At 37.1% G+C, this 14,879-nt stretch overlaps 1 protein-coding gene across 2 annotated transcripts; it reads right to left on the reverse strand.

Annotated features, from left to right (window-relative positions):
• Positions 1–3,806: 3,806 nt before the first annotated feature.
• LOC129893423 (uncharacterized) lies at positions 3,807–13,192 on the reverse strand. 2 transcript variants are annotated; one of them, XM_055968950.1, is made up of 8 exons: positions 12,791–13,186; positions 10,915–10,982; positions 10,338–10,485; positions 10,177–10,257; positions 9,461–9,547; positions 5,054–5,139; positions 4,739–4,859; positions 3,807–4,050 (listed from the first exon to the last, which is right to left on the reverse strand). In XM_055968950.1, the coding sequence occupies exons 1-8, from the start codon at positions 13,073–13,075 to the stop codon at positions 3,973–3,975; spliced, it is 954 nt and encodes a 317-aa protein (XP_055824925.1). In that variant the 5' UTR covers positions 13,076–13,186; the 3' UTR covers positions 3,807–3,972. The 2 variants fall into 2 exon arrangements, with proteins under 2 accessions (XP_055824925.1, XP_055824926.1); XM_055968951.1 differs by lacking the exons at positions 3,807–4,050; positions 4,739–4,859 and adding exons at positions 7,707–7,739; positions 7,876–7,996 and having other exon boundaries at positions 12,791–13,192.
• Between the last annotated feature and the right edge of the window lie 1,687 nt (positions 13,193–14,879).

Here is a 14,879-nt window from a genome sequence, read left to right on the forward strand (position 1 = left end):
CAGTTCTTCGGTTTCCGACCTCACAGATTCTTGGTTCCTATTGCAATAAATAGTAGATCTTAACCCATAATTCTTTTGAAATTCAATGAGTTCAACAATATGTTGGATATGAACCTCCTTCTATTGTAAAATATTTAGAACCTATGACAGGAGATTTATTTACAGCAAGATTTGTTGATTGTCATTTTGATGAATCAGTATACCCAACATTATGGGGGGAGCATAAGCAATTAAAAAAGAAATAGACTAAAATTCATTATGCCTATCTCATTTAGATCCTCGAACAAATCAATATGAGCAAGAGGCTAAAAAGATAATTTTTTTGCAAAATATTGCAAGTCAACTGCCATATGCATTTACTAATCGTTCAAAGGTTACTAAATCTTATATTCTAGTTGTGAATACTCCACTTCGAGTTGATGTCCCAATAGGACAAATTGTTAATGTAAATGATCTAGGCCGCGTTTAAAATGTGGAATGCCAATTTGTTTCAAAGAAAAAAATTCTCAAAAAAGGAACAAATGAGCAAGATGATCATATTATGAAGGCAATTGCTCAAAAAGAGCTCCTAGACATAACAAATGATAAAATCTAGGAGAAGGTCTAAATAACTGAAAATAATACAACAACAACAAAAATAACAACAAGACCAGTATAGTTCCACCATGTGGGATCTGGGGAGGGTAGAGTGTACGCAGACCTAACCCCCACCTTGAAAGGTAGGGCGGCTGTTTTCGAAAGAACCTCGATTTAAGAGAGAAGAACAAGAGAGGAGAAACAAGGAAAATAAGACATAGGCCAGTAGATCCAAGCATATCAAAAATAATATAAAAATATGAGAAATGAGAGCGAGAAAGTCAAGGTAGGAAAGACCGGAAAGAAATGAGCATTACTATAGATAAATAGGATAACATAATTGAAAATAATGAAAATTAAAAAATCTCAATAAGTTATGTCTCGATGAGAAAAATATGCAATCGAAATAATATTGCGGCTGACAATATTTTTACTTATAATGTTGCTTTTGAAATTACACAACAACATAAGAATTTTGAACCAAAATCTGCCAATGAATGCAGATAGAGAAATAAGTGGCCAAAATGGAAGGACGTAATTCAAGTGGAATTGGCTTCACTTGAAAAACGTAATTTGGACCAATAGTCCGAACACCTAAAGGTGTCAAGATGTAGGTAACAAGCGGGTTTTTGTGCGAAAACAAAATGAAAAAGGTGAAGTCGTAAGATATAAAACACGATTTGTGGCACAAGAATTTTTGTAAAGGCCTGACATTAATTATGTGGAGACATATTCTCCTATGGTAGATGAAATTATCTTCAGGTATCTAATAAATGTGGCAATTCATTAAAAATATTGAAATGCGTCTAATGGATGTTGTCACAGCCTATTTATATGGCTCATTGGACCACAATATTTTTATAAAAATTCTCAAAGCATTCAAAGTGTCTGAAGCATATAAAAGTTCACAAGAAACTTGTTCAATAAAGCTTTAGAAATCCTTATATGGATTGAAACAATTAGGGTGGACGTGGTACAATTGTCTTAGCCAATTTGCTAAAGGAAGGATACAAATGACCCTTTTTTATATTTTTATAGAAAGGTATGGATCTAAATTTGTTATAATAGTTATGTATGTGGATGATTTGAACAACATTGACACTCCTAAAGAGCTTTCAAAAGTTGAGTGTTTACTAAAAAAAATTTAAAATAGAAGATCTTGGCAAGACAAAATTTTGTCTTGGCCTAAAGATTGCTCCTTTGACAAATGAAATATTTGTCCATCAATCAACATACACTGAAGAGGTTTTAAAATGATTTTACCTGAATAAATCACATAAGTTGAGTTTTCCAATGATTGTGAGAACACTTGACATAAATAAAGATCCATTTAGACCTCAAGAAAATGATGAAGAGTTTCTTGGTGATGAAACTCCATATCTTAGTGCCATTGGGGCACTAATATATCTTGCTAATAGTACTCGACCATATATGTTTTGCAGTAAGTTTATAGGTAAGATTCAGCTTCTCCCACCAAGGAGATATTGGAATGGGGTAAAATATATATTCAGATATCTTCGACGGATCATTGACATGAGATTATTTTATTCTAACAAATCTAAGCCATAAATGGTTGGTTATGTATGCAGAATATTTATCTAATCCACATAAAGCTCGATCTCGACAAACTATTTATTTACATATGGAGGCACAACTATATTTTAGCGTTCAATGAAGTAAACTTTATCTCTTACTTCTTCAAATCATGCAAAAATAATAATCATCCATGAAGCAAGCTGGGAATGTGTTTGATTGAGATCAATGACTCAAGATATTAAAGAAATGTGTGGTTTTTCTTTGAACAAAAGGATATTCCAACTACATTGTAGAAGACAATGTTGCCTGTGTAGCTCAACTGAAGGGAGGACACATTAAAAGAGATAGGACAAAACACATTTCACTAAAAAAAATCACTCATGATATTGAGAAGAAATGTGAAATAGATGTTCAACAAATTCGCTCAATTGATAATTTAGCTGATCTATTCACTAAAGCATTGCCGGCCTCAACATTTGAAAAGCTGATATTCAAGATTGAATTGTGTTGTCTTCGAGAAATTAACCGATGTTTGCATCAAGGAGAGTAAACTACACGCTGCACTCTTTTTTCCTTGGCCTAGGCTTTATCCAAATGAGTTTTCCTGGCATGATTTTTAACGAGACAACAAACAACGCGTACTACAAGATATGTGTACTCTTTTGTCCTTCACTAAGATTTTTTCCACAGGATTTTTTCCTTGTAAGATTTTAATGAGGCATATTATTTATCAATTGTCATCCAAGGAGCAGTGTTGTAAATAATTTGGTGGTTAAATGGATGATCATAACTCCTAAGTTAGTTCCCTCCTTAATTTAGTGGTTAAATGGATGATCATAACTCCTAGGTTAATTCCCTCCTTTATGGGTAGTAATGTTGTTGATAATGTGGTTAAATGGATGACCATAACTCCTAGATTAATTTCATCCTTTATCGATAGTAATGTCGTCATTCTCAAGGTTTAATGTCATGTTTACGGCACCCTTTGATATTCCTCAATGTAATCTCATAAATAGAGGTATTGAGAATGATGTTGATGACATTTGAAAGAAAGAAAGTTATCTTATATTGTTCCTCTTGTCTTATATTCTTCTCCTCGTATATATCTTGATATCGTTCTTTTGGTCTTGATTTCACAACACCAATTATGTTTTCAAAACAATTAAATCGGCTGAAGCTTAATATATGGAAAAAAAATTGTTAGGCAGATTAAACCCCGAACCCACACAAATAGAGCAAAATGTTTAACCCACGCTACCACTTAACCATGGCTTTGACTTATGTTGAGGGGGGTTCGTTACTAAAGAGATAGAAATAAATCAAAAAATTGATCCTACATACATAGTGTAATTTTTTGATCCACAAAGAGGTTCGGATGAACCCCCGAACTCCATGTAGCTTCGCCCCTACTATTGGAGCCAAATAAATGGTAACGGCTGGAGAAAATGTGAAGGTTTTTTTTTGTCATTACTTTGACTCGTTTGATCTTTTCCCCCCAGTCATTTAAGTTCTGATCTTCTGGACCCTCAAATTGATAACCAAACTTAGAATGTTTATGACTTATAATGAAGTTATAATTGTTAAAACTGGATGGCGTCTTGAATTAGGTGTTTTGTGCCTTCCTCGCCATGTGTGATGTTGTACTTCTTTCTTTCCTCAAAACTGGATCGTGGCTTTTGAATTACTTGTGAACATTTTTGATGAAGGAAATTAAGGGAATACATTCTCTCAGATCAGGAGCTGTTTAGATACAGACCTATCTCACCTTTCACTTACTCTTCACTATACATTATTATGTGATCAATGGCACAAGAAAACTCTACAGCTGAAATGGAATGACCTAAAGGCAGTAGTTGAATTTCAGGCTGCCGCTATCTTCCTGGAATAGACAATGTACATGGGGTCTGAGCGCCCAGGGTTAGGAGATATATCCACAGCCTATAGAGAAACAAGGTCAAAAAAAATATCAGCATCAGTTGAAATAAGGCAAAAATTATTCAAACCAAAACCAATGAACTTGAGTTTTCTGGAAGGAAAAACTCTAATACTTAAACACAATGTATGCTGACAACCCCCCCCCCCCCCCCCCAAACCAAACATTTCATAGTGCCAGCCTTTTGCACTTTAATTAAATATGTTGAGTATCAAAACAATGAAAAGAGAATTGTGACACCCTCTCACCACCCCATAAATGTAAAAATTCAAAAGATACAAGGGGGAGGCAGATACAATTCTATGGACAAATGACATCATGTAGAGTTCACAGCTAATATAGTGCCACTATCCCAGAAAGAGGATTTTAGAGCTTATGGTATGAGGTTATTCAATTACAATTCATCCAAAATTCTCATGCTAGTATCACAATGCTTCCAGACAAACGGGTGTGTTCATTTCCTAAGGATTAGAAAGATCTAGGTGAGCTTAATAGGAAGCCTATCTCAGTAAGTGGCACAAGGTATTGACATTTCTAGACTAACTTAAGAAATAAGTTTAACCTTCTCTATCATATGGATTGAGAAGAAATCGCCCCTTTCTAAGGTTAATATGTCGAAGATGAATTCTAAGGTTAATATGTCGAAGATGAAGAACTTTAACAAATGCTCTAAACAGAGAACCTTGAAATTACCTGTGGAGGTTCAAATCCTCCAGCATAATGGAAATACGACCCAACTATCATAACATGATCAGCATCTCCAGTTGATGTCCATATCGAGATAGCCTTTGTCCAAAAGCAGCGGTTCGAGAAACTGGTATACAGGCAGAGTCCAAGAAGCGAAGATAGTTTTTAAACCTTGCAATTCAGAATTAAGGTAACAATGGAAACTACTGATCCAAGCCTAGCTATCTAAGAAAAAAAGGTTGCTGGAACCAAGCCGAAAAACTTTCTGGATTTGTATTCGTCTGAGATAATAAAAATTTACACTTTATAGTCATTATTTACCTCATAATTGCAAGTCCACCAGGTTTAAGAACACGAGACATTTCTTTGAAAACATCAAGAGGTTTCGTTAAATAATCTACACTAACCTGCAAGGAGAATCAATGTTCATTAGCTTTTAATTATTTTTTTTGCCAGACCTAACATGCAAGTAATGATACATTTATGAAAGTGATGCAAACTTAAGATTTGAAGTACATGACGTGATGTTTAGTCATCCTAAGGGTTGTCCATAACTTATCATAGGCTTCCAACATCAGAGTAAAAATGGTTGTCTCTTGAATCGCATGTAAGGAGAAGCAGAAATGTCACAAATTATTGGAAAGAAAGCCAGCAAATCTATGGAAGAATGTGATTGGAAAGTATTGTAGTTCAATTGGATAGAGGAACTAATGATAAAGTATGCTTAAATATTGAAGTTATGGATGTCTTCTGTTTCAGTGCAGTTATTGCCTCGCCTTTTGACAATAAATCTTATTTCTCTTTTACAGCCTCAAGTACTGTGGAGATGCGTTTGGTAGAGGAGAAAGGAACTAGTCCTTGTTCTATAATTGTATAACCTATTATGCAGAAATAAAGTAAACTGATGCATGTAATTGAGTGACTGAATCATTGACAATGAGTGCAATTTGTCCCTGACGGACTACTATGGATTCAAAGCTGGATGTTTCTAGAAAGACCATTGGCCTTTGTGATCCCATTTTGAATTCGAAAAATGTCATCAGTGTATGGGGGGGAAAATCACGTCTGGAAAATGAACGAACCGGGGTGTAAAACGTGATAAAATCGAGACAGAAGAAATGCTTGTTACAACCAGGGAATTGGGAGGGACCGGTCCCAGTGCGACCTGGGGTGTTGACAACATCTGCTCATATAAAGTTTCCCCGTCATCGTGCTTCCTACAGGACTTTTCCCCACGGAAGGCCAACTTACGGCTGAATTGTCAAGGCCATCCCCCCCGAAAGGCCACCTTTCCCCACACTTGTGGTGCTATTTCGATCCATTCTTGTAACTCCTTGTTGAATTGTCAAGGCCTATCCACTGAAAAGATGCTACCATATTTGGAACTTAACGCGGCAGACTTCAACCGATTTTTTTCTCAACGCGATATCCCTTTGCCAACGAATTTTCTGCAACCGACGGAATCTATGGACATGTAAGGCCCAGAACATCCTCACGGACGAGGGTGAGGGCGAGGATGAGAAAGAGAACGAGAACGAGAGATCAACCCTCGCCTAAAAACTAACTGGATGAGGAAATTAACCTCGGTGACTCTAAAGACAAAGGAGTCTAATCAAGTACCCATGGTTGTGTATTGAGAGAGAGAGCCTCACCTCCACTGTCCCTTACCTGAACTAACCAGGGGGACTGTCATAAATAATGGAGCCTACTTGCAAAACAAGCCACGGGGATCAAGCTGAGGCCCTACACCTAAGAGTCAGAGGTAACACTTTGACAGAAGTTAAAGGTGGGAGCAAACCAGTCCTCGCACAACGAATGCCAAAAGCCTCTCGGGCCTCCCTGACCGGAGTAATCAGAAGTCACTTGGACAGAGTAACACTGTGCCAAGTACCTTTTCTAACCGTGCTCTACTCAGATACAGCGATGCTAGCTCTTATAAACGTGCAATGTCGAAGTGAAGGGTAACCAATACCGACTCTACGACACATGAACGACGCACTAGTCCTCCAACTTGTCACCCGGGTACTCAAATACGGAGACTGAGGTTGAAAGACACTGTTACCAAGGACCTATTCACGAAGGCCCTTGTCTGGTCACCAGGATATCAAGGAGAGGACCAAGTCTTAGACAGAGTAAATGTCGAACTACCCGAAATGATGGGAGAACAGTTGTTCGTACTCAGAAAACGCTGAGTCCAGATGCTGAAGAGTTTAAACTAGACGAACTAAGAGAAAGAGATGAAAGACGCTCACTGGGACTCCTCCTAGCTACGATAAGGGGAACGGGTTATTCATCACAGTAATTCAAACACCGGTAGTTCCAAGAAACCTTGTGCCTAAAAATGGAGTCAAGACGTCCTCCTCGTAAGCAACTAAACAAAATAAAGGGCTCTTCTTTATGAAGAAACGGGGTCCTCCCCTATCTTTCTTCCTTTTGAACCAAACGGTCATTTCCCAGGAATAATTTGTGGTTGATGTCGCATACTCGGATTTAGTCAAGAACTCGACCCCAAGGAAGAAGGCCATGAGATGAAATGAGTCTTTTGCAACCTGTCAAGGGGTTATCCTTCTAATCCAAGAGTAATTTTGCCAACCGGTAAATACAGAACATAATTCCGAACAAGGATGGAAGTGGCTGATCTATATGGTTAAGTGTTCTCTCATGCGATTCAGATGATCATCCCCCATTGCTCTAAAACGAATATAAGTTTGAATAGGTTTGAGACGGTTGACCCTTACGGTAAAGTATTCTCCTTTAGAAAAAAAGTAGGACACCCCGACACTCTCAAACAAATTGAGGGGTTTTTCCCCGATTGCTAAGACTGACACAAATTCAAATGCGTCTGGGACAACTCTGGGCAAGGGGTCACCAGATCAACAACCAAGACATTGAAAGGCACACTAAGTGTCCATGGGGATATCCCCATCAGTTATTAGGAAACAAATATCACTTTATGAGCACTGATGAGGCTCACCTCTATTCAATGGCTAGACAGGATCACACGCTCCTGCATGATCAAATAAAATCCCTTTTAATTTTGGCTAACCATTTATAAGAAGTTGTTAATATAGAAACAAGCAAGGAACCGAAAGATATGGGACGACCAGAAGCACGTCACAAAAAGACTTAGGAAAATAGCTTACGATGACAGGCTACTGATCCTCGATTCTGTAGTAGGCAAATTCTCGAGGAAGCCAAAAGGTGTATGTTGCACTCTTTCCCTTGGTTAAGGTCTTTTGTCCCGGAGGAGTTTTTTCTGATAAGCTTTTTAACAAGGCAACAGAGACAGGATGCTTTGTCAAAAGGTATTCATGATGGCTTTATGTGACAAGACGGTCTAAGTGCAACAAAACAAAAGCACCATTATACAAAGTAGCAATCAATCATCGTCAGCCCCTTAAACAACACAGCAAATTCCACTTCCCGGATACATTGCATTAGGTATCAGTAAAGTAGGGGACTATTTTTATATGGAAAAAAATCACGTCTAATGAACCTGGTTGTGAGACGTGGTAAAATCAAGACCAAAGAAATGATTGATACAAACCGGGGAAATTGGGAGGGACTGTTCCTAGTACGACCTGGGGTGTTGAAATCTGATCATATAAAGTTTCCCCATGACCAGAAATCTCATAAGACCAATCCACGGGGAAGGCCATCTTTAGGCGGACACCCTCATAATGATTCTTGGGTGGAATTTAACAATCAATCTCGAGTTTTGGGCCAACCTTCCCCCAATCATTCAAGGCGAAGCATCCGAGAATAGGCACGCGCTACTAGGTAGCCTTTTCAGTGCTAAGTATGCAGTTGTTTCATATTGACGCGACGGTTCGACTTTTGTGGCCTGTAAAAGAGGACACTTAGAAGAATAGAAGGCATCAAAAATTTAGGAGAGCGATACACTAGTCTTTTTTACATTATTCCCTTAGAATATCCTTGGGGAAAGGCTCTAAATCTTCCCCTCACTTGTATTCCCTTTGTCCTTTTAGCATATTGCTATATTGCATTCTTGTATTTAATCCATCACCTTGATCTTTCAGTCTAAAGGAAATGAATTTGTCGACCTTAGTAGACTTTCCTTTAAACCATGTTTACAAGTTCTATGGTTAATCAAAATGATGGGTTTTCCAGTAAACAATCAAAACTGAGCTATTTCCAAGTTTCAACAGTGATATCAAAAACTGGATTTTTTTTTCTAAGAAAGAGAAGCTGGCTGTTTTATTTAAATACTTTCATTGTTTTAAGCAAAATAATAATTCTTCATGTTTCTTTTATCACGAGAATCAAGTAAAGAAAAACAAAATATTAGAACTCAGACTTTTCTTGTTAACGATGGCACAAATTGCTTTCTGATCCTATGCAGTTTACTTAAGGCCACAACTGACCTTTTAGATGTAATCAGACATATTCAAGACCTTACGAGATAAAAAAAGCAATAAAACTTGTGGATTCCAACCATAAATGAAGAGACAGTCCTCGACATTAAATTAAAAAGACATTTCACTGAAGTGCAGTCAAAGAGCTGTTTCTTTAAAATCAACCAATAAAGCAGACATGGAACATCCAGTTCATATAGAATAAATCCCAGTAAAGCTAATGATGCAAGAACATAACATTAAAGTACAATGAACAGCATCAATAAGCATGTGTAAGCATGTCCACATAGGATTTAGAAAAGACGAGCATTTGTTCAATTGCCAGATATGAATGAGAAAAAGATGTACATACCACATTGGTTATAACATCAATGGTATTGTCACCAAATGGGAGCTTAGGATTATTGTTCAAGTCTTGAACTACATACTCTGTTAGAACCTGCAGAGACATCAAATAAGTGTGCAAATTCATCTCATCACAATAGTGCTTTATCAAGAATGCCTTCCAAGTAAGGTACAAATTTCACAATGAAATATTCAACAAAAAGGCATAAGGAATATATCCCAGTTCGATCTTCTCCCTCTAATTATAAATATGACTTTAGCTTGCACCAGTTTTTTTTAAAAGCAGCAGTGAGAGAAAAAGTTCTTAAATTGCCTGTACTCTGTCAAAAGAGTCCTAACGATGGACAGCCATTTCTGAACTTGATGAGACAAAGCAAAAAAAGATCCCACACCCAAGTGGCCACTTTGGAAAATGATATCTTTGACTACTGTTGACTACAATTGACAGGGCATGGAACTCCTCTTTCTACCCCCTAGACCCGACTACTGGGATATGTTGTTGTTGTTGGAACTCGTCTGCCGCTATTTTTTGTTTTTTGTGTGTGTATGTGGATGTGGGGGTGGTGGTTAAAATTGACATGGCATGTTAATTGAAGAAGAGGAGTGAATTTCCCATCATCCGTAGGACAAGGTAAGATATTCTCATATGGTCGACACAGGTTTTATTGAAATAGAAAATAGCGCATATGAGGCTAAGACTTGAAGGCACTCTTTAGATCTTACTGGATTTCGCTTAAGCTCTTCTTCATTCATACCCATTCCAATTATCCTTTCTTGCTTGTACCCAGCAGGGTAATGACTGACCTAGATAAGAAAAAAGAACAGTTTATGATCATGTAAGCATATTCAGGAAAGGAGAGATTTACATGCAGGAGATACCTTACCCAACTACTGCACATATCAAGTACTGCTACTCCTGGAGTGTTACTAGAAGGCAAGACCTCTGAGTAATATTTGGTGAGTGCAGCAATAGCTTGATCATCAATATGTGTCACAAAACGTGGCGTTTCATAGAATAATGTATCTGATGATCTGAAAATCAACTCAACCCAAAGATGAAATTCAATTTTTCAGCCTCACAGTTCTATGGCTTTGGAGGAGGAGGATAATTTGGAATTATAACACAATTCTGTTTCCTAGTAGTTGATTTTATCTATTTTGACCAATATTTGACGACAGAGCGTTGACTATCAAAGAACATCCAAACTTGTGAAAGCACAAACCAGTCAGTACGCGAAAAACTGAAACCAGCAAAATGATCAGCGTTATGCAGCATTAGGAATTAGACAAATTTCTCTAAAGTTGTTTTAGTATTGATGATGTGTTTTCCTGATTGAAAGTAATAGAATGACTGGTACCAAACAACCACTTTCAGACTTTTGTGTTCACAGTTTGTGTTCTTCCCTTAAAAAATGAACAGTAAAGACAGACAAAAGGAAGCAGAAGTTCAATAGATTATACTCATCAAACCGCTGGAAATCCTCATCCTTGAAAGGAAATTGTTCTGGCCATTCAACATTCTTCAAAACCTTCAAGAAAAAAAAATGCAATGCATGAAAACTCGAATCGAGTAAGACTTGTCATCAATCATAATTAATCTTTTAATGTTGAGACATAAGTTTGACAACGGTGTGTCAGTTGATAGGTTTTGCAATAACAAGATCAAGTTGGACAGTGAAATTGAACTTAGATTGCTGATTCCTATTCTAGTAACTTAATACTGACATTAGTTTCTTAATTTTTTTCTTCTTTTTTTGTTTGATAACCTTGGCGTCTAGGCCAGCTTGTCCGCACCTTGACTAATTTCATTGGGTATCTGCTACCTCCCACCAGTAAGAGGTACCGCATAACTCTATCAACTAAAGCTTGTATAGATGGGAAGAGATGACCTAGTTGTGTAAGCAATCGTTCATGGACCTCTTGGAATAGACCTTTATTCACAAAGTTTTTAAGCTCCTCCTCAACATGTTTGATCCCTTTCCAAGCCTTCTTCTTTGTCATTGATCCATTGGGATTTGAATCTGAGACCGTATGGTTCTCAATCCACTTTATTGCCTTTTAGATCATACCCTTGGTGCTTCAATTTCTTACTTTTGAGATAGCATAATGTCAATAACACACCTGAACTATCACTTTTTTCCGAGCTTCACACCCCAATTATCCGTTGTACCATTTTCTTACCTAAACTATCACCATCTATCTATTAGTTGTTCGCTTTTCCTGCTTGAACTATCACCATCTACTCAAGCAGGTGTGTTATGTATAGATGATGATAATTAAGTTAGGAAAATGGAATAACTGGAAGTTATGGGTGTGAAACTCACAAAAAAAAAATGATAGTGCAGGTATTTTTTTGACCAGTACCTCTAGATCTTCTAACATGTACATGTAGAGAAATTTCATATGCCCTTCCAAGAATGATTTGTCAAGAAAAATTACTTTATGATGGTAGTGTTTGTGCCAGTTTGCAGGCACCTAAACTACTTCACTGAGTACCTAGTACCCCTACCACTAGATAAGTACTAAATAACTCTGTCCACCAAAGCTTAGATAGATGGGAACAAATCACCTAATATTTTTTTGTCTCTCTTGGGATCAGCAACCCTGGTCTTCAAGGTTTGTGGACACTATTTGTTAAAATTATTAACACCTCTCTCCACAATCTCATCAAAGCAGACAAATTTCAGCTATTCTACATTATGATGCTCATCAGCCTGTGAGAATGAAATGCATGTTTGTCTTGGGCAAGTATCTTTCCGAACAAATTACTACCTTAATACATCTCTATTCTTCTTCTGCATAACCCTGAAGCATGGACAAATTGATGCCAAAGACAACAAACATCTTCGAGTTATTTCATAAGTTGATGTATACAATTGACATAGTGCATTGAGCTTATCAAGACATCCTAAAAAAACCTACGCTGAATTAAGTTATTGTAGTACGCTGAATCTCTATCTAGATGCTTTAGGCGTAATCGCCACCTCATTCCCATTGTAATGATTATCGAATGCTTCCACCATTAGCTTCCATTGTCATTTCCTTGTTATTAGTAATTATCTCGACTTCTTTGGAACTACTCCTTAACTACTTAAACTGCAGCATTTTAAGCAGATTATTACGAACTTGAGCAATCTATAATTCTAAGTCCAATAAAGCCCCTTCCTAGAACACCTTATGATTAAAGCAGAAGAAGACTAAAGAGAAATTTATTCCTTCGCACCTGAATAGTTCAAAAATTTCTGTGAGAAACAGGAATCAAACGGAAAGATTAACCCAAAATGTACGAGAAAACCAAAATCTTAAATGGATTGGAGCTGGAAGATGAAGAAATTACCTGCTCAATTTCACCCTTCTGTCTTGCAGAAGCCATGAAGGATTTAGCACCGACATTGCCAGCCATGCTTATGAACTGAGACAACAACGATACCCCAATTCCCAATACCACTCTACGAGGAATATTTCTGCACCGAAAAGCTCTCCTCTTAACAAAAATTCTTGACTTTTGTGTCTTTGAAGAACATGGAACTGAATTGGTAGTTGTTCTTGGTGCTGAAAATGGATAAATTCCCGCCAAATTTGGCAGCCGACTCTGTAACTTGACACTAAAACGGTTAGCCATTTTTGGGTTATGATATTATCCGCACCAATGTTTTTCTGAATGTTGATTGGGTTGATTCCTTTCTGGTGATGGGTATTTGGTGAGCGTGTCCTTAGTCTAACCCAAAAGACTTACCACTCAATGCCCCAAATATGTTAACCTTATTTTTATGATGATTATATTCCATCTTTACGATAAATTTACCCATAAAGTTGTCTAGAAAAGCTAGTTACACGTTTAAACTATTGGGACGATATATTACATATTTGTACTATTCAAAAATGAATTTATTTATCCTTTCATACACCCATACCCAGGCGCGATTTAGTCGACATATTTGAGCGCGTCAACACATTTAATAAACCCGATTTTTTATTTATTAAAGTTGTCCCCAATGGTTATTTCCCTTCATCCATTTTTATTACCCATCCACCCGATCCTAATTCTCACCAAAAAAAATAAATTGAAGAACCCTAAATGTTCACCCAAATATTTAAAGCCCCAAATTGAAGTTCAAATTAGTTCTTTTGAATTAATCCAAGGTAGCTTCTTTTTTATTCATTTTGATTCCTTCTTCTCTTTTTCATTTTGATTCATTCCTCTCTTTTCCATTTTGATTTCTTTCTTTCTTTTTCGTACTTCTTTATGAATTTTTTCGTATTGAGTTATCTTTGATTAATCAAGTTGCTATAAGTTTTTTTTTTTTTACTTAAGTTGCTATAATGGCTCGAGTAAGCTTGATGTCACGCCCCGAGCCTACGCCCTAGACGTGTCCGACGCTCAAAAATTATTGCTAGTCCCAAGTGAACCCTAGACCTAGTTGACTACTGAGCGGAAGACTAAACACCATTTAAACAAACTTAAAATATCTCAATCTTACTTTAAGCAAAACTCTAAAAATATCTTTGAATATAAATAGTAATAATGTTTAAAACATCAGATTAAGTAAACTGAACTGATTTACTAACTTGTCTATGAAGCCTCTACTAAACTGGGATATGTTTCGAGATAAGCCCACGACTACCTGACCACTTCACTAAATATGACTCAAAATTAAATGAACTGAACTAACTAAATTATAGCCCTCCAGAAGTGAGGATGTTTCACCAACTGCTGATGAAAATAGATCTTACTAAAACATTTACGATCGTGAGTATCTGAATTTGCATCATAAAATGATGTAGTATCGAATGATGTCAATACATGGAATGTATAATATGTAATAAAGTTGAATGAAACAATAACTGAACTGAATAAACTTACCGAAAGAAATATGAAAGTAACTTGATTGAAAGTAAAGCAATGCATATATGATAAAACAGGTAAAGCTTCACAACTGAAATGATGCAAATGTAATACATATAACATTCTAATATATTACTTTACTTTTCTTGAGGAGTTTCTCTAACTGACAACCTTCATTATGAGCCTCGTGATGATACGACATCTTGTCCACATTGCTAGAGCCATCAAATTCCTTACTAGGTCAGTGGACGAACTTAACTTATGGTTCCATCTAAAAAGCCCTCATCAAAATTGGGTGTACCCCGAAAGTTGGAAAGTTGGAAAACAAGGTTCAAAAGAAGTTTCCAAGAAAAATCTCAGCGTTTGGCATCTAGAGACCCTTCACGGCTCGTAGTGCTCACAAAGAGCCATGGAGAGGGTCCGTGAAGGTCACCAGTTGAAAGGGGAAAATTTGAGGAGGGACCACGGATGGCTTCACGGCCTGTGGTGTGGTTCGTGAAACCCAACTCCACAAGCCCCCTGTTCAGGGTGCCTACATAGGAAGGCACCACAAGTCGAGGTGGAAACCCATGCCGTGATG

This window comes from Solanum dulcamara, chromosome 6, assembly GCF_947179165.1.
Source record: "Solanum dulcamara chromosome 6, daSolDulc1.2, whole genome shotgun sequence".
Lineage (NCBI taxonomy): Eukaryota > Viridiplantae > Streptophyta > Magnoliopsida > Solanales > Solanaceae > Solanum > Solanum dulcamara.